The 20497-nt window shown below is 42.2% G+C and overlaps 1 protein-coding gene across 5 annotated transcripts in view; it reads right to left on the minus strand.

Annotated features, from left to right (window-relative positions):
* Positions 1–881: 881 nt before the first annotated feature.
* Positions 882–20497, minus strand: part of GNE (glucosamine (UDP-N-acetyl)-2-epimerase/N-acetylmannosamine kinase) — a 47164-nt gene continuing 27548 nt past the window's right edge. For all 5 annotated transcript variants that reach the window (XM_032477980.1, XM_032477983.1, XM_032477979.1 and 2 more), the window contains 9 exons: positions 18069–18221; positions 15763–15975; positions 12620–12707; positions 11648–11858; positions 9456–9585; positions 8872–9093; positions 6822–7004; positions 4439–4555; positions 882–3878 (listed from right to left, as the gene is read on the minus strand). In XM_032477980.1, coding sequence (XP_032333871.1) covers positions 3643–3878; positions 4439–4555; positions 6822–7004; positions 8872–9093; positions 9456–9585; positions 11648–11858; positions 12620–12707; positions 15763–15975; positions 18069–18221 — 1553 coding nt within the window. In that variant the 3' untranslated portion in view covers positions 882–3642. The remainder of the gene's footprint in view (positions 3879–4438; positions 4556–6821; positions 7005–8871; positions 9094–9455; positions 9586–11647; positions 11859–12619; positions 12708–15762; positions 15976–18068; positions 18222–20497) is intronic.

A 20497-nucleotide genomic window follows, 5' to 3' on the forward strand; every position in this document is an offset into this window, starting at 1 on the left:
TAAAATACCCAGGAATAAATTTAACCAAGGAGGTGAAAACTGTACACTGAAAACTATCAGACACTGATGAAAGCAACTGAAGACACAAACAGAAAGATACCCCATGCTCATGGATTAAAGGGTATGGTTAAAATGTCCATCGTATCCAAAGCAATCAACAGATTCAGTGTAGTACCAATCAAAAGTCCAATGACATTTTTCACAAAAATAGAACAATCCTAAAATTTGTCTTGAAACACAGAAGACCCTCAATAGCCAAAGCAATCTTGAGAAAGAACAAAGTTGGAGGCATCACTCTCCCTGATTTCAAACCATAGTAGAAATCTATAGTCATCAAAAACAGTATGGTGTTGGCATAAAAACAGACACACAGATCAATGAAACACAGTAGCCCAGAAATAAACCCACTCATAGAAGGTCAATTAGTTATTACAAAAGAGCCAAGAATATACAATCAGGAAAGGGCAGTCACTTCAATAAACGGTGTTGGGAAAACTGGACCATTACCTTACACCATACACAAAAATTAACCCCAAAATTGATTAAAGACCTGACTCTAAGGCCTGAAATAGCACAAAAACAATCCAACTTAAAAATAAACAGAGGATCTAAATAGACATTCAAAAAATAAGACATACGGCTGGCCAACAGGTAAATGAAAAGGTGCTCAACATCACTATCAGGGAAAATGACAATCAAAACCACAATGAGATACCACCTCATACCTCTTAGAATGGCTGTTACCAAAAAGACAAGAAACAAGTGTTGGAGAGGATATGGAGAACGGAAACCCTCGTGCACTGCTGATGGGAGTGTAAATTGGTGCAGCCACTACAGAATACGATGGAGGTTCCTCAAAAAATTTAAAACTGGAATTACCATATGATCCAGCAATCCCACTTCTGGGTATTTATTCAAAGAAAATGAAAACACTAATTCAAAAAGATATATATGCACCCTTACATGAAGCATTATTTACACAGCCAAGATACGAAAACAACCCAAGTGTTCATCAACTGATGAATGGATAAAGAAAGTGTGTGTGTGTAACAGCATAGTGTTCGGCCATAAAAAAATGAAATCATGCTATTTGTGAAACATGGATAGACCTTGAGGGCATTATGCTAAGTGAAATAAATCAGACAGAGAAAGACAAATACCATATGATCTTACTCATACATGGAATCTTTAAAAAACAAAAACCTCAGAAGCAAGCTCATAAGATACAGGGAACAGATTGGTGATTGCCAGAGGCTGAGGGTAGGAAATCAGTGAAATGGGTGAAGGGCGACAAAAGGTACAAACTTCCAGTTATGAAATAAGTAAGTCCTGGGGATATAATGTACAACATGGCAACTATAGCTGGTAACACTATGTGGCATATTTGAAAGTTGTTATAAAAGTAGATCTTAAAAGTTCTCATCAAAAGAAAAAAAACTTGTTAACTACGTATGGGGATGATATTAGCTAGACAGTGTGGTGATTATTTTGCAATTTTTTAAAAAGTTATATAACAATGGTTTATTATCAGTCTTTGGGGGCGTGGTTAAATCAATATTAAATGCCTTTAAAGAAGTTATATAACCTTCAAAAAGCAAGCAATGCAACAATATAAAATTTTGGGGGGAAGGGAAATGCTTTTAGCTAATGAGCTAATTAAGATCAAAACAAAAATACAAAAATGTCAGAATTTCCACAAGGAAATATATTTATTTTTTCTTTGGAATTTGACTCAGAACAGTAACAAAAATATTTACATTAAAATAAATTAAGATGTGATCATTTAACTACATGTAATAATTATGCTGGAATATATTATTTTAGCCTTTCCATTAATTTAATAAAAACTAAGATTTGGTTGTAGATTCAATACCATCCTTCCAAATGTTTGGTATGAAACTTGGTAGCAATGCAACTGTCTGGTGTATCAAATGGCTACAGATTTCACCAAGGAACACCTGATGCCCCTTCCAAGTACCCCAGCTTGCCCCAGACAGATGGCCAAGCCACCTAGCTTCCTTTCCAGGAATCAATGAGGAACATTTCAAAAATAACCAGGACCTGGAGATTATTTCAGAGCTGATAAAGTTCTAGGAATCAGCAAGCCTATCTTTTAACATTAATCCACTAGGAAGGAAGTAGTTCACATGAGATACTGATTCCTCTATTTTGTAGAAACCTTCAGGTTTCCCTAAAATAATCTAAAAAACCCATGTGCATCTGCTTTTTTAGATCATCTGAAAGTACCCATAAAAACCTGCCACTAGACCAAATACTGTACTGGCAAATTTCCACAGCATACAGGAATATTTTATTAAACACCTCTGAGAAGACAATGTCACAGATAAATCGAGTCATTTAATAAGCAGGCATTCTCGTGAAAGCTTTTGGTAGCCTGGAGTAAATTAGAATATATTTTGCCCTTTGAAAGTTTTTAATGTGAACAGAGGTTGTGTGGCTTAGCAGAAGAGCACAGAGGGACCCAGGATCAGACCCCGTCTCTAAGACTCACTAGCCACATGGCTTTAGGCATGCCACTTAAGACTTAGTTCTATAAAATGGGAATTAAAACACCTACCTTACTGGTTGTGAGAACTTACAATAATATGTATGAAGCACCAAGTTCAGAGCCTGGCACACAGTAGGCACTTAAAAAATGGTGGCTGTTAGTGTTTCTTCCAGGTTGAAACTGATAGCAAGAACCCTGGCCTTTGTATCTTGACACCAGTGCAAGCATGGAATCTTACTTAGCAAGAATGCGGATTCACAGATGTGGGCCTGAGGTATGACACACAGCAAACACTGCCATATGTACAGGCACTCCAGGATCACAGTCAGCATAGTCTGAAAAGCTCTTGAAGGGAGAGGTGCCTGCCAGTCAGTAGCAAAGATCCTTTTGGGATGGTTAATCTCCTTTCAGAGGCTGTAAGTCCTAGTGGCTTCTCAGCTGTCCTTAAGAAGATAAGGACAAGGTCACTAAGGCCACTGTAATTCAGATTCCTGGTCTAAAGTTGCTCATGATTCTGCAAGAGTAATAACAAATAACATCTTTCCACAAGTAACGCTTGGGAGTGAGACACGTCTAATGTCTTGATTATGGTCATGGTTTCACAGGTATGTACATACATCAAAACTTATCAAATTGTGCACTTTAAAAAATACCTCAATAAAACTTTTTAAAATGTTTACTTAAGCCTTTCATGGTGAGATTTCCTTCTGTTCCCTGACTGGACCCCTTTCTGTGTTCTAAATTTTGGGTCAGAGGAGTAAGGATTAATAATCCAAACTCCAGTATCAAAGTCATACCCAAGCAAGGCCCACAGGTCTGAGTGGTACATGCAGTAAGCAGAGTCCGAAGGCTTCCTCGTCTACTACTGTAGTTCCTTTTGGCACAGAAGACCGTGACTGGTCCCTACAAGGTTTGAGCTGAAGTGACCCCAGAAAGAGCAGCATCTACAAAAGTGAGGGCTGGGAAAATGACTTTGGAAGAGGAGACTAAAAGCAAAAACTTCCCCACCAAAGTCGCCTGCCAAAGAACAAATTTAAATACCAAATTTGCTTTCTAAGAAATGCTCGTCTAGAAGACAACCTGATTCCACCAAGGAGCTCACGAGGCTTGGCCCACCTCCACGCCCGGGAGGCCTAGTAGATTCTGCGAGTCGTGTAGTCCAGAACCATGCTGGCCGCACCCAGCAGGGCAGGTTCCACCAAATCTGACACCACCACGTCCACGTCCTGAACCGAGGACAAGGCTTGCTGGCGGATGACGTCTTTGACGGTGTGGATATAGTGACTGGCTAGCACTCCAGAGAGGATCACAAGGGAAGGATTCATGGTGTGGAGGATGTTTACAACCCCAAGACCCAGAGCTGTTCCAGCTACAGGAAAACAGAAATTAAAATAAGTTTCAGGGAGACAAAAGTCAAAGGTGGAAAAGAGCACCGGCCAGAACAGTTATTCGCACCACCTCATGGGAAGCAGTGCTTTTAAAGATGTTCGTGATTTATCCTTAATATGAAAAGATGATCATGTGATACTTTGAAATGAAAAAAGCTGGGTTTAAACTGTATGTATACTATACTATGTGATCTCAACTATGTGAGAGAAAAAAAAAGACTGGAAGGAAATGTTAATACTTGATCTCTCTGAATGGTAAAACTAAAAGATACTTTTTCTTACTCTCCTGTATTTCTCTAAATTTCTAGAAAATGAACAAGTAGATTTTTCATAGTTGTAAAACAAAATAAAATCCTGTTTTAAAAGGCAATGCTGCCAAATACCCTGAACGCAATTCACCCTTTGTCTCAGTGAGCAGGAAAGACACCTCTGGACAGACAGTGCAGAGTGTGGGCCCTGAGGGAGGCCGGGCACCTGCGGGAGCCCCGGGCTGGCTGAGGGCTCCCCCCGACAGCAGAGCTGTTCGCAGCCGTAGGCTCACCTGTTCTCAAGATGCTCTGGGCCTTCGCGTTGCCAAGTTTCGCAGCCTGGATGAGATGGAGTGCGCCCACGGCTTCGTCTTTTGGCACTGACATCCCTTCCACCAAGAGCTGGTCTTCTGTTGGAGCAGAGGTGAGAAGCAGCAGTCATTCATGAGCTGTGATCATCTTTCTATCATTCAGAAACATCCATACACCCCTGCCGGAGGCCTCTGCTTGCCTGCTGTACATCATCCTGAACTTCCCTAACCAGAAAATTCTCAACTCTGACCAGAGCCTCCCTCACTTTCCCTTCCTTGAGGTGTTTTTCCCCAAATTATCAGAACTCCTCTGAGTTCATCTTCCTTTTCCATCCCAGATGCAGTGATGCATCACCTGTCAGTGCCCCACCTTGGCAGGAAGGCACAGCACCTAGGAAATGGTCAGACCTGGGTTCAGCTGCCACCACTAGCTGCCCTCCCTGACACTGTCGCATCCCCTCCACACATTTCTCTTCGCTGTAAGACTGTGGTATCGTACCGACGCTGTAGATACTTCTACTGTCATCTATAGTCGCTGTCTTTCTGCCCCTCACTCTGCCAGTCACCAACCCAGATCAATCTCCCTCCTCATCTGCTATTCTCGGGCTCTGATGGGAGGAAACCCCAAGCATGCAGACCTGGACACCAACCCGGGTCTCACTCTAGCCACGCTCCCCCATTCCGGCTCCCTGCCCTTCTAAGCCTTCACCTCCTCAAATGGTCTATCCTCGCCCCTGCTACCAAAAGATTTCCCTGTTCTTCTGCCCCTGCCTCTACACACGTCTGTTTCCCACCCTCGCTCCTTTCCCTCCCTGGGCCCTCCACCTGGGCTTTGTGGCTCATCTCCTCCCCCGTCCCCAGGGCCTCCTGGTGAGGACTCCACCACCCTTCCTCTGCTCTTCCTCTCCAGCCTTCTCAGCCTCACTTCAGCTCCCTTGTCTCCTGTCCATCGGCTCCCAGATTCCATGCCCTCCCAGCACTTCCTCCCTTGACTCAGGGCAGCTAGGCTTCTGTTCCCATGACTTGACTGAGCTTTTAAGACATGCATTTACCCCTGTGGGGGCAAAAACTGGTTCTTGGGGGCAAAAAAAAAATCTTTTAATACAGAGAGTACATAAACAGATAAACCTATATGTGGTATATGTTCCTTAGTGGGGGTGATGATAAAAACAAGGTTGAAAAAATAAGTTTTAGGGCTTCAAATTATGTCCTTCTTCATGGTCAAAGCCAGTGAACTTTTCTGGTTTTCTCCTCCTCAGCACCTGACACTAGCAACTACTCACCCTCCCAGAAACACACCCTTTCTGGCTTCTGTGACCTTACCCTTTCCTGGCTTTCCTCTCTGCCTTCAAATGTTGATGTTTCACAGGATTCTACCCTCACTCCAAATCGCAGGCAGAGGTCTAATTCCCACCTGCAGCCCAGTCCTCCCCTGAATCAGACCCCTGTAGCCAGCTGCCTCCTACACATTTCTACCTGGGTGTCCCACTGGCACCCAACCTTCATCTGCCAAAACCTGTTCCCCCTCTTACAATCCCAACCCCAAAGGCGTCCAACCAGGAAACTGGAAGTCACCCTAGAATTGTCCCTGTTGAAGTCATCCTCCATTCAACTACCATTTTCCCCCTAGGAAATGAAAGTTACAGTTTGGTGAAGGATCTAAAATTCAGATCTGTGTCTCTTCCCTAAAACTTTTCAGTGGCTTCTCCATTAGCTGCTAGTCCTGGCTTACCTCTTGCTACACTGTAGCCTGCCTTGCCTTGCATGTACCAACACCACTGTTTCCTGTACTTGGAAGTGCTCCCCTGCACATCCAAACTTGCCTTGTTAATTTTATTTACTTTCTGACTAGACTCCCAGGACAGCAGCCTAAAGCTCCCTTCCCTGTGTGCAGAGGGAACACTGGGGTCCTTCCCATACGCATCCACGTTCCTTAGCTGTCATTCTCATTGTGCTTACACACCATGTGATGATAGTAAATGACTCCTTCTTGTATTAGACTAGAAGCCATCCTGACTTTTTAACATGTCCAGAAACAGCTGTAATTCAAGTAGACCCCTCAGAATTCAAAAACTGTACTATGTTCATCCATTTAGGTCTCCATTAAAATCTATATAAAGTACCCACCCCGTGCTAGGGGCTGAGAAAACAATGAAAGAAATCTCCCCTGCTCTCCTGGAGCTCAGCACCCGTCCACCTCCGCTGCTGGAGAGGAAGAGTGCAGGTCAAGGAGACAGCTGCTTCTCCTCTAGGGGGTGAGAAGGGGAAATGTTCTGGCTTCAGTGTTCAGCTTTCTTTGGAATATCTACTTTGAAGGACTTGTCTACCATTTGGCTATTTAATTGCACAGGTGAAAGAAACTGACCGTCATGGAGCTTTTTCGCTTCCCTCTGCAAGGCCATCCCAGAGGCATAGGCTTCAATACACCCATGGCTTCCACAGGAACAGTCGGGTCCATCCAGGGACACCACAATGTGGCCAAGCTCCGCGGCACAGAAGGAGCTGCCATGGATCAGTTCATGCTGATGGATGATCCCCCCGCCAATTCCTACAGCGAGAGACGACAGTCACTGATGTGGCCCCTCATCTGAAACAGAAACTGTGCTATGGCCATGCCTGGTCTGTGCAGCAAAGCTTTGGACTGTGAGCTCCTACGTAGTGCCTACTCTCCTAGGTAGCTGAAACTTACTAAGTATCAAAACTTTCTCTGGAATCATTTTGGATGGAAATATTTTTAGCAGGTACTTGGCTGGTTTCAACCACAGCTGTGGAAGACAGTCCGTGCAACCTCAGAGTCACCTCACGAAGACAGTGTAACACCTCCAGCACACGCTGCCCGTGGTTCTCACCAAGGTCTTCTCCAACACTAAAGTAAGAGCCTAGCAGCCATGCAAGCACAGTGCCCAGAGGCAACCCTCAACCAAGGTGAGAGGGGAGCCAGCAGATTAAGTGGACAACTCCGGATGGTATTCTGCAGGCCTCCTGGGAGGTTCTGGTAGATTTCAACCCCCACTCCCCTCAAGGCAATTTTAACAACACACCCTCTAATGGCTCGCCTTCTTCCTACTCCCTCACTGCCGCTCCTCAGAATCACCTCCAAAATAAAATACCCACACTCTGAAATCCTTCTCTCAAGCTCTGCTTTGGGGGGAACTCAAGATAAGACAATCTTTCTAAAAGTATCATATACCACCTGCTTTCTTAAATGGAATATAAAATATGACTTTGCCTCTTCTTAATGCCACCATGTCTATAAAAATCTATGGTTCAAATAATTATGAATATCAACGACTACCTTTTGTCATGGAGTTCAGGAGTAACTAGGGAGTAAAGGGCGTTTCACTCTAATAGGCTCTGCGTTTAGAGTTGTCCTGCCATTTATTACTTCTTGTGGCACTGAGTCAAACCCCACCCCTCTAATTTACAGGTTATTACTGCTCTGAACCAGGAAATGATAGCCAAGCTTGCTAAAACTGTGTCCGACACCAAGAGAAGGGCATGAGCTTAGTGCAGGGAGACAGCATAATGTGGAGTTTAAGAGCACCCAAGTTTTGAAGTTGGGCATGTGTGGGACCAAATGCTGGCTCGACCACTTACAAGCTGAGTCTGTTTCCTCATTTAAAAGACAAATCGGGACATCAGCAGAAGTGGCAGAGTAGGGAACTCCAAAATTCCATCCCTCTGCTAAAGCAATGAGTAAACTGGCAAAAATGGTCAGAATCAACTTTTTTGGAACTCTGGAAACTAACCAAAAGTTTGCAACAACCAGGGGAATAATCAAGAAAAAAACAACTGAATCTAAATAGATATCTGGCATTTTCTGGTCCCATCAGCCCCACTCCTCACCCCTCAGCTTGGCGGTGGCCTTGAGTAACAGCCCACATTCCCAGCACAGATGGCAGCACCGGAGGGGGCAGATGAACCCTGTTCTCAAAGAACTGGTTAGTTTCGACCTGCCTGGTGGCTCCTAGAGGACCAGCTCAGTCCTGCCTTTATCTCACCCACCTTCCAACTCCTGAGGCTCAGGGGGCAACCCAGGGGGCATTTGTCAAAACATTTAAAGATATATGTATTAGGCTCTGCTGCCTAGGACAACGGACAACAGATGGGACGAACAATACACTAACCAAAGAGAGTGGGAGGAAAAGCTGGGGAATGAGAGATGAGATGCTCTGGGGAAGAAGGGCTTGAACGGCTCTGACCAGATGCTGGGAACGCAGACAGCCACAAGCCTGCACAGGGCCACGCACATGCTCTGAGGAGACCTGGGTGGGCCCTGAGCGATTGCTACCAGGCTCTGCTCAAGCAGGCAGTGAAGGTGAAAGCGGAGCTCAGCACTGCCTGGCCGAGTAGTGAGGGCACGTGCCCCAACACACGCGCTGGCTCCTGCAAAGACCTTCTCCTTCTCCTCTTACCTGTGCCTGTGATAAGCGTCACAAAGTTTTCCAGGCCCTTTCCCTGACCGAATTTCCTTTCCGCCAGGGCGGCACAGTTGCCATCGTTGTCCACCCACACGGGGAGATGCAGAGTGTCAGACAGGGGGGTCCTGAGATCCACGGAGTTCCATTCTTGAATCAGCTTGGTTGAACGCAGCACAATTCCTTCCCGAGGATTTACACGGCCACCTGTGGAAATGCCTGAGCTCCACCAAAAACACAAGGAGAGTAATTCTGATTAGCAATCTCAGAAAAGTGTGCTGACTTCCTAGGCTTGGAGCACAAATTAACCCACCCAAGATCTAAGACAAATAAGCACTGCAAGGAAACAAGGCTGCTCTGAGCTCAATCTGTGGCTCCTCACAGACTGATCATTCCATCAAAGCTTCTCCCATAATGCTTGTTGGGGTCCCAGGGAGTCCCCATGCTTGGGCTCCACAGACAGAACCTGGAGCCACTACACACAGGGCAGACAGTGACTTGATGTTCCGTCATGCATCAGAACTCGGCAAACTCTGTACATGAAAATGAACACTGCTTGGACATGTAATTCACAATCTCACCTACTCCCAAGATTCTGCAGTTGAGTTTGACAGCTTCTGCTGCGGCTTCTACACACATCTGTAGGATTAAATTAATCCTCTCTTCATAGGTTTTAGGATTGAACTGAGTATACTTCTTAACTATTTCACCCTAAAAGAGAAAAAACAGGTCCGTCTCACTGCTTAGCTAAGGAGCATACAATGAATCTTTTGAGCTAAATCAGACATCGCTCTAGGACAGTACTGCAGATTTAGATGACTGCTGGGGAAGGGAGCCACTGCCTGGCCTGGGCCAGTCCTGGGATACACCCAAGTAGTTTCCTGGGAAGCCAACCTGCCATATGGCTGTTGAGGCAATGACAACTCCACAGCCAACCAGATGGGCCCTCTCTTAAGCATAAATTGAACGCTGGCTAATCCAAGTCTTCATTAAAAGGTCATATTTTACTCTTTCAGGATGACGGAATTTCCTTGTTTAAATACTAAAGCAACTAAGTAAATATCCTAAGTAGTTAAGCTTTAATTAGCTCCCTTAACTGAAGCCAATAACGGTAAGGCACCATGATGTTTAAATTACTGTGCTTGGTGACATGTTTTAGTATCAGTCAAGGATAGTCCCTCCTAATCTTGTTTTTAAATTTTTTCCTTGCTCTTCTCACTTGTGCATTATTTTAAGTAAATTTCAGAATAATGTTGTTAAACTTTGAAAAAACTCTCACTGAAATGTTGACTAGAATTAGATTAAACTTACAATTCAATTTGGAAAGTGCTGACATTTAAAAAATACTCAGCAATCCCATCCAGGACATTATTCAAGCCTTTTTATTTTAAAGTTTTATAATTTTCTTTATATACATCACATAATTTTCTAGTTTAGATTATTCTTAGAAGTTCTGTTGTTCTAAACAAGACCTCTTTTTCCATTCTTGTTATTAATGGATCTTTGTTCACATACAAGGGTTAGAGCTGTCAGTAACGACTGTCATTAAAAATAAACCTAGTTGTGCTTCTCAGCCGTCACTCTGCATCAGAATCACCTGGCAGCTTTGAACAAATCCTGATGCCTGGCCCCGCCCCAGAGATTGGCATCTAGTTAAGTCTGGGTTGGGAGCCAGGCATCCATATAATTTTTAAAGCTTCCAGGTAATGCTAATGTGCAATCAGGGTTGATAAATACTCACCTATGGAAAACTCAAATCTTTGCGGACAATTTCATATAAGTAGAAAGTTATTGATATTTATATATTTATCATATCTAGCCATTTTACTTAATGGTCTTAATTCCACGAGCTTCTTGGTTTATTCATATTGTCTATAAACAATATTTTTTGTTTTATCCAGTCCACAATCGCCATTTTTGCTGTCTGTTCCTCGGTTTATTCCCTTCACAACTTTGAGAATTATGTTAAATAATGTTGCAGAATACATCCTTCTTTTCCTCTTCATTTTAACAGGAATGCCTCTAGAATTTCACCACTACAAAGGGTATTGGCCATTGATATGGAAAATTATCATCTTTATGTTAAGAAAATATTCTCCCATTAGCATTTTTTAAAGGGTTAAAGGAGACCTTTTGGCTTCACTAGATAAAATCATGTTTTATTTTGCTTTTCTTTACTTGATCTAAACAACTTTCTGTTTAAAATCCTCCAAACTTCGTACAGCTATAATGTTTCAAACAAAGATTTTTCTGGTAGGTTTCTTCTTCCTTGTTAAGTTACAGAGATCATTTTAACATGGACAACATGGTGTTCTATGAACGCTCTGTCAACACTGTGGTACTGGTTTGGTTACGTGACTGAAGGTACACTGTACTCAACTAAAATCATGTTCCAGAGGAGAAGCAGTTCCCCTCCCCATTTGCAGATACCCTCCTCTGGTCAGTGAGAGTCATCAGCATGCTCCATACTCCAAGTTGTCACTGAGTACAGAATTTCAGGTCTCTTGGGTGGCAGACGCCCTCTCTGGTACCTGATGGGTCTCCCATTGTCAACTCAAGTCCACCAACTTGGATTCCAATTATTTTACTTCTTTAAAATGTTGGTGATTAGTAAAATAGAGAGACAAACATTGTGAAGGATCCAGGAGTCAATACTGTGGGCAAACAATTATAAGCTCTTGTGTATGTTTCTTGTCCAACTTTCCAACCACACTTTTAAAAAATCAACTGTTTTATATGGGATATAAAGTTAAGATCTTAGGAATTATTTTACCTTCATGCTGACTATTGCAACTCGGAGGTTCGTCCCACCAAGATCAACAGCCAAGGCGCTGAGAGTTTCAAGAATATGGTCAATATCTTGGGAGATGTTATCCTTCACAGGAGGAAAGCAGAATTTCTTTTGTAGTGGCTCTTGAAGATCAATAGATTTGAGAAACTTCAAAATCCTTGGAACAGCATTTCCATCCCCATATATCTTTGAACTGCAATGTCCAAAAAGTCAATTAAATTAAAATGTTTCTCTCATACATATTTAATTATATTAAGGACATGGTATTAATGGAATCTGAGACTTCAGGTAATAAATAGTGTGTGCTTCTTCCTTTTAAAATAACCACCTCTGGATCTCTTTAGCAACACTGTAACTAAACACCTTCACATTATCAGTGGAATACCTAATACACTGTTGATTGACATACAACTATTTCCAGCCTAAGATACCAACAAAATGCCTGAATCATCAAAGAAAAATTATCTTTGTTAAGCCAATTTCAGAATAAATCATAGTTTGGGACAGTACTTTTTTTTTGCTTTTGTACTTTTTGTTTTTACTTTCATGGAGGAAAAAGTTATTTTCAGAAAAAAAAGATTCAAATACAGGAAGACCTCATTAATTTGAAATAGAAAGGAGGACAGTCTAAATTAGAAAGCTGAACTACACTATTTTTAAAGAAAATCAGTTATATTCTCTAATACTTATAGAAAGTCAAAGTAGGCTAAAGCAGTATTTCCTAACAGAAATGCTATATTAATTGAGACAAATAAATTATTCTCCATTGGAACCCTTCCTTGGTAGAGTAATAGGAGGTATATTAGCAAGCCCTGTCTCACCAGCAGCTGGGGACCCTAGGGTTGTAGAATGAGAGCTGTTAGGATGACTAAACAGTGATGACAGCTTGAAAATGGTGCCCAAGGCAGCTCCTCCTTTTAAATCACTTTTAAAAATATATATATATACACTCACCAAGGGTACTGTTTACCAAACTGAAGGTGCAGTGCTTGCAATATTTTGTCTTGGGTATCGGCATCCCGGACGTGAAGAACATTCTCCCCTAGGTAAATCCAGTGATGTTACAATGATTCAGAAGTGGGAAAAACCATAGAATATAGAATCAGCAGTGTGTTGTGTTCACAATTAGCCTTGAAACCCAGAAGACTTCAAACAAGTTTTCTATCAGAGAGAACTTTCTACTTTCTATCTTTCAAAGCACTCCCTGCAGTATTTCCATAGATCAAATACTTAAGGGCTCTAGGTTTCTTTATTTCCAAAGAGCAGAAATCATGCTTTTGTTTACTGAAGTAAATAAGGTAATGAATCCAGTAGCCACCTACCACTCATCTACTCTTCCAGCAATGTCCACTCTTTCCATCTGCCCTGCCTTCCATCTACTCAGTTCAATAAGCTGGTCAGTCAGTTCGTCAATTAGCCAGTCAGCTGTTGAGGCAGTCACTTTCTCCCCATATATTTTCTGACCAATTTGAGGGAGTAAATACAGTGACAGTGACATGTTTTTCAATAGGCCTGGCTAAGAAGAGATGAGCAGAACAGTGGTGGCTGGAGAGAGGCGTGGGGTCAGGGAAGGGGTTGTTTTGTATTGTTTTGTTTCTAAGGTAAAAGAGGCCTAGGCATGTTAAAATGAAGAGGCTAAGCATACATGTAAGAGAAAGGAAGACTGACAGTCCTTGGGAAGGCAGGGGATTCAGAACACAGGTAGGGAGCTGAGCAGTGGACCGGCAGGAGTGATCCCACCCCAGCCCCTCCAATGTAAAGGCAGGTGTAGAGGATGGAGGACATGTGTTTATGGAAGTGTGGTGACAGAAAGTACACACTGCCTTTGAAAGGAGACCTCGGTGCCAAATTCAGCGTTCAATTCTCTGTTCACTTATCTGAACTCTCAGCAGCATTCAGCACCATCTCCTTGAAACGCTTTCTTTCCTGGGCTTTAATGACACCACACTCCTGGTTTGCTGAAGTTCCTTTCCAGTCTTCCCTCCTGGCCTCTCCTTCCTCATCAGAAGGGCTCCAGAGGTTGGTCCTGGGCTCCATTTCTCGCAGAATGCACCATTATCCTCAGTATCTTTTGTACTAATAACAGAACTCTTAGCTGGCACTGATCACCCAGCTAAAGACTGTATGTATTCTCCTGCTTCCCTGGCAGCTAGACGTGGCCATGTGACAACATTCTGAAGACGTGTGAAGAAGTGCCTGCGATCTCCAGGTTGTGCTTTTAAAGGGAAGGACATCTTCCCCTCTCCTCCTTCCCCAATGGCTAAAATGTGGACTTGACAGCAAGAGCTGGAGCGACCATAAAGACAGAGGGAGGCTGTCTCTGATGACTGCAGAGCTGCCACACCAGCGAGAAACAAAGAAAATCTAACTTATTTGAGGCACTATTATTCTGGGTCTCTCTGTTACAGCAGCTGAACTGATATCCTAACTAAACACCATCTATATGCCAATCATTTCAGATTTGGATCTTAGCTGCTTATCTGCCATAATCTCAAACTTAACATGGCCATGACAGGACTCTTAATTCTGCCCCCTCCCAAACTGTTCCTTCCTCAGAAGCCAACGTACCAGGAAAGCACATCCCCGCTGCTCAACCCCAAAATCTAAGTTATTGCTGATTCCCTTCTTCCCCGCACCACTCACATCTAAGCACAGCAAGTGCTGTAACAAACCCCAAGTCTAACTTTCCTCCATCTCTAACACTACAGTGTAGTCTCAGCCACTGTCATCCCTCACATGAACTGAAAGAACGCCTCCTAACTGGTCTCCCTGCTTTCACTCCTGCCCCACCACACTCCTCTCTCCACGGGGCGGCCAGAGTGATCTTTCTAAATTCAAGTCATACTGTGCTATCCTCTCTTAAAATGGCTTCCCATCATACTTAGAAAAAATCCCAGATTGTTCGCCCTGGTTTACAAAGGTCCTCCTCCTCCTCTCTCATCATCCTGTACCACTCTTCCTCTCCAGCTACACGGGCCCTTCTTGTTTCTCAGACACATCAGGCTTGTTCCTGTCTCAGGGTCTTCACACTGGCTTTTTCCCTCTGCTTTTCCCTGACCCTCACATAGCTGACTCCCCGTCGTGCAGATCTGAGCTTACGCATCATCTCCTACCTGAGGCCTTCCCTCATCCAGTCCAGCATTACCCTACCTTGTGTTGTAACCCTTACCCTACCTTGTGTTGTAACCCGCACAGCACACAGAAATCATAGACTCTTCTTTTCTTTGTGTGTGTGTGTGTGTGTGTGTGTGTGTGTGTGTGTGTGTGTGTGTCTACCATCTCATCTCTTCCCAGACACTAGAATGGAAGTTACATGAGAGCTCAGCCCTTTTTAGTCCAGTTTAGTTTAGTCTGAATCCCAGTGCCCAGCACCTCGCAGGTACTTATTAAATATTTTCTTAATGAATGCATTAATTAAACCGAAAGAATTTTCATCTAATGGCTTCTATTTTCTGTGAAGTAGGGAACAAAGTAATATGTTGGGAAAGAAGGTTGAAAGATAACAGAAAGTTAGGGTGGCAATTGTGCGAATCAGGAGAAAGAGCAGAGCTGGAACTAATCTCCTGGATGCCAGTCCAGTTCTTTTTCCAGTAACTACATTTTCCCAGTAGCTACAGAAATATATTTGCATGTAAATAGCATAAGAACTTGAACTAATGTTAATAATGAGATCTCTCTCAGTTCAGCAAATTCATTAATGACATCCTACTTATACTTTAGTTATTTAGCGGCCTCTTATTTGGATTTGCCATGCTCCAAAGTACTGACTACAGGGTCTCTACTGGGCCCAGAAAAATGAACACTAGCATTTACACAGCTGTAACACACACAACCACATTCTCTCTTAAACACAGCCATCAAAGGCCATAATTAACTAAGGAACTTTTAGCTCTGGTAAAACAAAGACAAAAATGTAAGAGCCCTAAAAAAACTCGGTAATCACCGTGTGCTATTTGTAGACTTCAGGCTACAACTGATCATTAACCTCACTCACTCACCGATAAAATCGTATGCCGGCACTGATCCATGCATACCTGATAATAGCTCATACACAGGTGTTAAGCCTAGTCAGTTGAAATATAAGCAAAGGTAAATACCTGTTTCTCTTCCAATCTGACGTGTCCCTAGGTTGATCACAGGTGTTCCAAAAGCACCAACCTCTCGTACCCCACAGCTGCTGTTCCCAATCATACAACCAGCGTGGGCGACCAGCTGTATAAACTGGTCAAACGGAACATGTTTAACTGCACGAAAATTGGGATGATGCTCGATGCCCTTCTTCCGCATCACTCGAACCATCTCTTTGCTCCCTGTGAAAATGAAAAGCAACAATTGTTAAATGGTTTCTGAGCTGACAATCTTCATTGGCAAGTATAGGCCCCACTTAGAGAAATCTCCTCTATAAAACTCATAAGTTATTAGGGAAATAATCATTTTAATTACTAGTCTTTTCATGAATGATGAATATCTAAAATGACTGGTCAGCCCTCTGCTTGAACTTGAAACAGCAGCAGTGAGGTCTCTTCAGACAGCATCCACAAAGCAAATACTAATGCCCTAGGCAAAGCCTTTACTTTAAAGAACAATTAAGAGGCTCAAAAGTCTCCATCCCTTAAGCCAAGAGCTCCTCAATGGAAAGGCCTCAGCACTCCACACACCAAGCTGATCAGGGGGCCTTACACGCACATTTACATGAACAATGGGACAGCAAGCAGGCCCACGTAAGTGGATTAAGCTCCAAGGAAATACAGATAGGTTCTGATACTGTGGCTGATATTTTATTTTAAATGCATGATTTTTAAAAAAGTTACAGATGTATGAGGGGGAGCAATATTTATTAACGCCTCTCTACTCACCCCTTCCTGGCTGCTGCCTCCCAAGGGAGGGAACACGGCTAATCTGATTGGTTAGAAGGCAGGACAGCAGCCACACCATGTTCACCAGTGGCAGGAGCCACGGATTTAACAGAGGCTGTGCGTGTAGGTGTTCTCTGTCTTTTTAACTTTCTCTCTGTGGCCAGGTAGGTAACAGACTGAGGGTCCAACTCCTTAGAGCAGGTCTGGCCACTTCTCTCCTGCCAGAACGCACCAGTCATCACCTGTGATCACTACAGTGTGTGGCACACCAGAAGGTGCTACTATTCCAAGACTCAGATTTGAGCTCAGCTGAAGGCTTCTCTTTGGCCTTATGTCTAAATCACAGGCACTAAACCTGTTTTCCAGGGAATCCTACATTAGGGAACTGAGTACTAAGTCAGATACTGAGAAAGTGATGCCTTGACTCCTATTTCCCTGTTGTTCCTTGTATATATTTTATTGAAAGCCCTGTGAAAGGGAGAGGTGAGTGACAGTTACGATTTAGGCATTCCTGGGACCCTTTACTTCCACAGGGGTAAAATATCTCTAATTATAACTTATATACAATAAGGAAAGTATAATACAAACAGAATGACACTGCCAGTGAATAATGAACAAGAGATATACTTACATTATAAATATTTATACAGTTTAAAGGATTAGAAAAGAATATTAAGGTTTCTGAAATACTGATACATTAGCTGGATGAAATCTGGGTTGAGTGGTTCTTAAATTTTTTTCCACTAACATCCTACTTTGTTTCCCGTAACAGAAAATATGATTCAAGACACACTAAGAGAAGGATTCTTTCAGAGTAAGATGGTGACATCTTGGCATTGCAGAGAAGGGGTCCTGCCTCCTTTACCAAAAAACGCCTCAGAGCTCAGCAATGAGTGGAGTCAGCTAATAACAACAAGTATTTGAAAACCCCTCAGTGGCAGGCCCTGCTCCAGCATCTCTCATTTGTATCTCGTATCCCCCCCATTAACCTGCCTAAGGTCTCACCAGCCCCAAAGATTACAGTTCCACCTACTAGTAAGGTGATCAGTCAGGTTACGGTTAAAGATCAACTGGTTGGGAACCAGATCTAAACTGCTGAAGCTCAAGATTAAGTTAAGGCATAGCTAACATATATAAGACAACAAGAAGTAACAATAATGGCTATTTTACTGTGGTCAGTGGGATCATTACTTTCCTAGAGACACTCTTTCAACTTCTATGGTTTGTATCTCTTGGCCACTGCATTTTCTCGTGGATGGAAATTGGGAGGGAGGAGACTAAACATGAAACTAGCATGGAGATAAGAGATTTTTTAAAATATTTCTTTCTTTCCTACTAGGTTTCTACTAGACTTGACAATAATATCATGAACTCTTCAATCTACTGCAAAACTGGTGATCCTTTGAAAATTGAACTTCATTGTATTTTGGAATAGAATGGCCTTCAGTGATAAGACGAGGAAGAAAGGAAGGGCAGTCAAAAGAAGACAAAATAGGAACATGAAACTGGGAAGCAGGTGGTATACTTTACTTTCCAAGTTCAATTACCTGCATCAATATTTGGAAACAGAACTAGGGTCCGCTTGTTAAATGAGATAAGTGCATCCAATGTTAATTCAAACATTTTAATGGAATGCTTAATGTCAGTGGTCACAGGGTGCTGTAGTGCAACAATGTAATCTTTAGATTTTACATCATCACCTGTGAAAAGAAAATCAAACCACAGTGCTTCGTTAGTTAAGAATCTTAAAAGAGGAAGATGCAAATTCTAAAAAGCAAGACCCCAAAGTCTCTGCTTTTAAAAATTATAAGGAAAAAAAATTTGGTCACATTCTAGGCAGGGCATCCAAATTAGGATCAAATGATAAGAACTTACAGCAACAAATCCAAGGATTTTTCAGCAAACTTAATACTTTACAAAGGTTTTTGCTATCACAGACAAAATATGTAACTTTAAATAGCAGGCACTAGACTTCATTGTTTTAAAATCCAAAATATTTCAAAGCATTAGAAAAATGTGAATCTTTCCAATTTTTAACTAGTGTTTCTAATGAATTATCAGAAATGTTAATGAGTAATAATATGTTGCAAATCAGGGCATTTAGAGATTGAATGAGCATTAAATACATTTCATATAATGCACAGAAGCTTCCCCATACCGTTACCCACCAGATTCAACAAACGGCCAGTGTTTCTTACTCTGTTCACAGGACTAGAAAGGCTTCACTCATCCCCAGGCTGGGGATCCAAAGGACAGTTCCACAGCAAAAATGTGTAAGTGTAAAAGATTTGGATGGATACTGCTATGCCAAATAACACAAAAACACTTTGAAACAGGGCCTAGATTATCCCATAAAACTGAAAATGAGCTCTACTCGCTTATTTTTAATGAAAGAATACATTTCTTTGTGGTATTAATATTAATGATCAACTTTATCATAAACAGTAAGTTTATCATTGATCCAAATTCAACTAGCAGCAGTTATCTTTTATGATTTAATGGTAAGTTTTTACTAAGAATCTTCAGAAGTATTAGATATAAAAGACTACAGCCTCCAAATTTTTATTTTAAAAAATTATTGGTTCCATATCATGTTCTAAATGGGGGTGGGGTGGGCATATAATTATTAAATTTTTGTACAAAGTAGGGAAAAAAGACTCAAAAGCTTAAAAGAATCTATCAGAAACAGAAGTCTAGAAAGATGTGATCATCACAAACTCAGGTAATCTACTAGATACAGATTGGGGCCATTAGAAAGAAACTATCTCAGAGAGAATTAAAAACTTGGGGAGAAGAACAGCAATAAAAGAGGTGTCTGCTGCAAAGGACATGAAAATATTATGTATGTGCTGCAACCCAGCCACAGGCACAAGTTGGTCCTTCTCTAATGTGTATTTCTACAACGTGAATTATCTCATCTGTGCCTGGTAAATAGAGGAATAATATCAGTCTTTAATGTAGCAGCTGATTTATTCATACATGACTCCCTGTGGCTGATTATAAAACTGCCCCTAAGGCAAATGCACACAACAAGCTGCAGAGAAATGCAGTACTTGTCACCAGGCCCCTCACCCCAGCTCTCTCTCCAGGTTCAGCGTGCCCATGTGCTCTGTCTTGAGAACACTTACAGGGCAAGTCTCTGATCTGTGTGCCTTTCCTTTTTGGTGGCAGTTCTTTGAATGAGGATTTATGGAGCCTCTGTGGTTCCATGTAGAGGATTATTCTATACAATACAGTCATATTACTGCTAAGGGGCAAGTGGAAGAAGAGGAAGAAAAACTCCAGCAGTGTGCCCCATGACAGCTTTCCACATGTCATTTATCCCCTACTTCAATTGTGATTAAGAACCGTTTGTAGTACATAGAAAATAACCCTATAATGCAGGATGCAGCAGGACTGCACTTTGTAACTTACAGCTCTATGTGGAGCCATTTAAGCAGTTTCTTCACTTAAAAAGGACAGCAAAAGAGCAAAAACTGGGCATCTTTTTTTTTTTTAAAGGACAGTGAAAAAGAAAACAGGGTGATGAAGCTAGAGTCACCCATCCCTGGCAACAAAACATTGCGTGCAAAGCCTGCACCTGTTCCTCAATGTACAACTTCTGACATTGTCTGCCTTTGTCTCCACAAGTCAGCAGCTTCAGCCCTTCCACACAGCCCTTTTCATTACCCTACCATCATCTGGTTCTGTGTCGTAAAGTATTTCTCTCATGATTAGGAATATAACATGTCCTTTGAACTTTGCCAATATTTTTATTAGGATTGTTATTTATTAATGTTCTGGATAAAGCTGAATGTTCTTAGTGGCTTACCCAATGCGATTTTCCCTTTAAGCAGAGGCATAACATCAGAAATTGCAGGCAGGGCTCTGCACAAAAGGTACAGCTAGACTTTGGCTCAATGTCTTTTTTTTTCCCATCCACTGGTTTAAAAAATTTTTTTGAGTTTTTGCTATTCTGTCATTATTCTTTTCACAA

The sequence above is a fragment of the Camelus ferus genome, chromosome 4 (assembly GCF_009834535.1).
Source record: "Camelus ferus isolate YT-003-E chromosome 4, BCGSAC_Cfer_1.0, whole genome shotgun sequence".
In the NCBI taxonomy this organism is placed as follows: Eukaryota; Metazoa; Chordata; class Mammalia; order Artiodactyla; family Camelidae; genus Camelus; species Camelus ferus.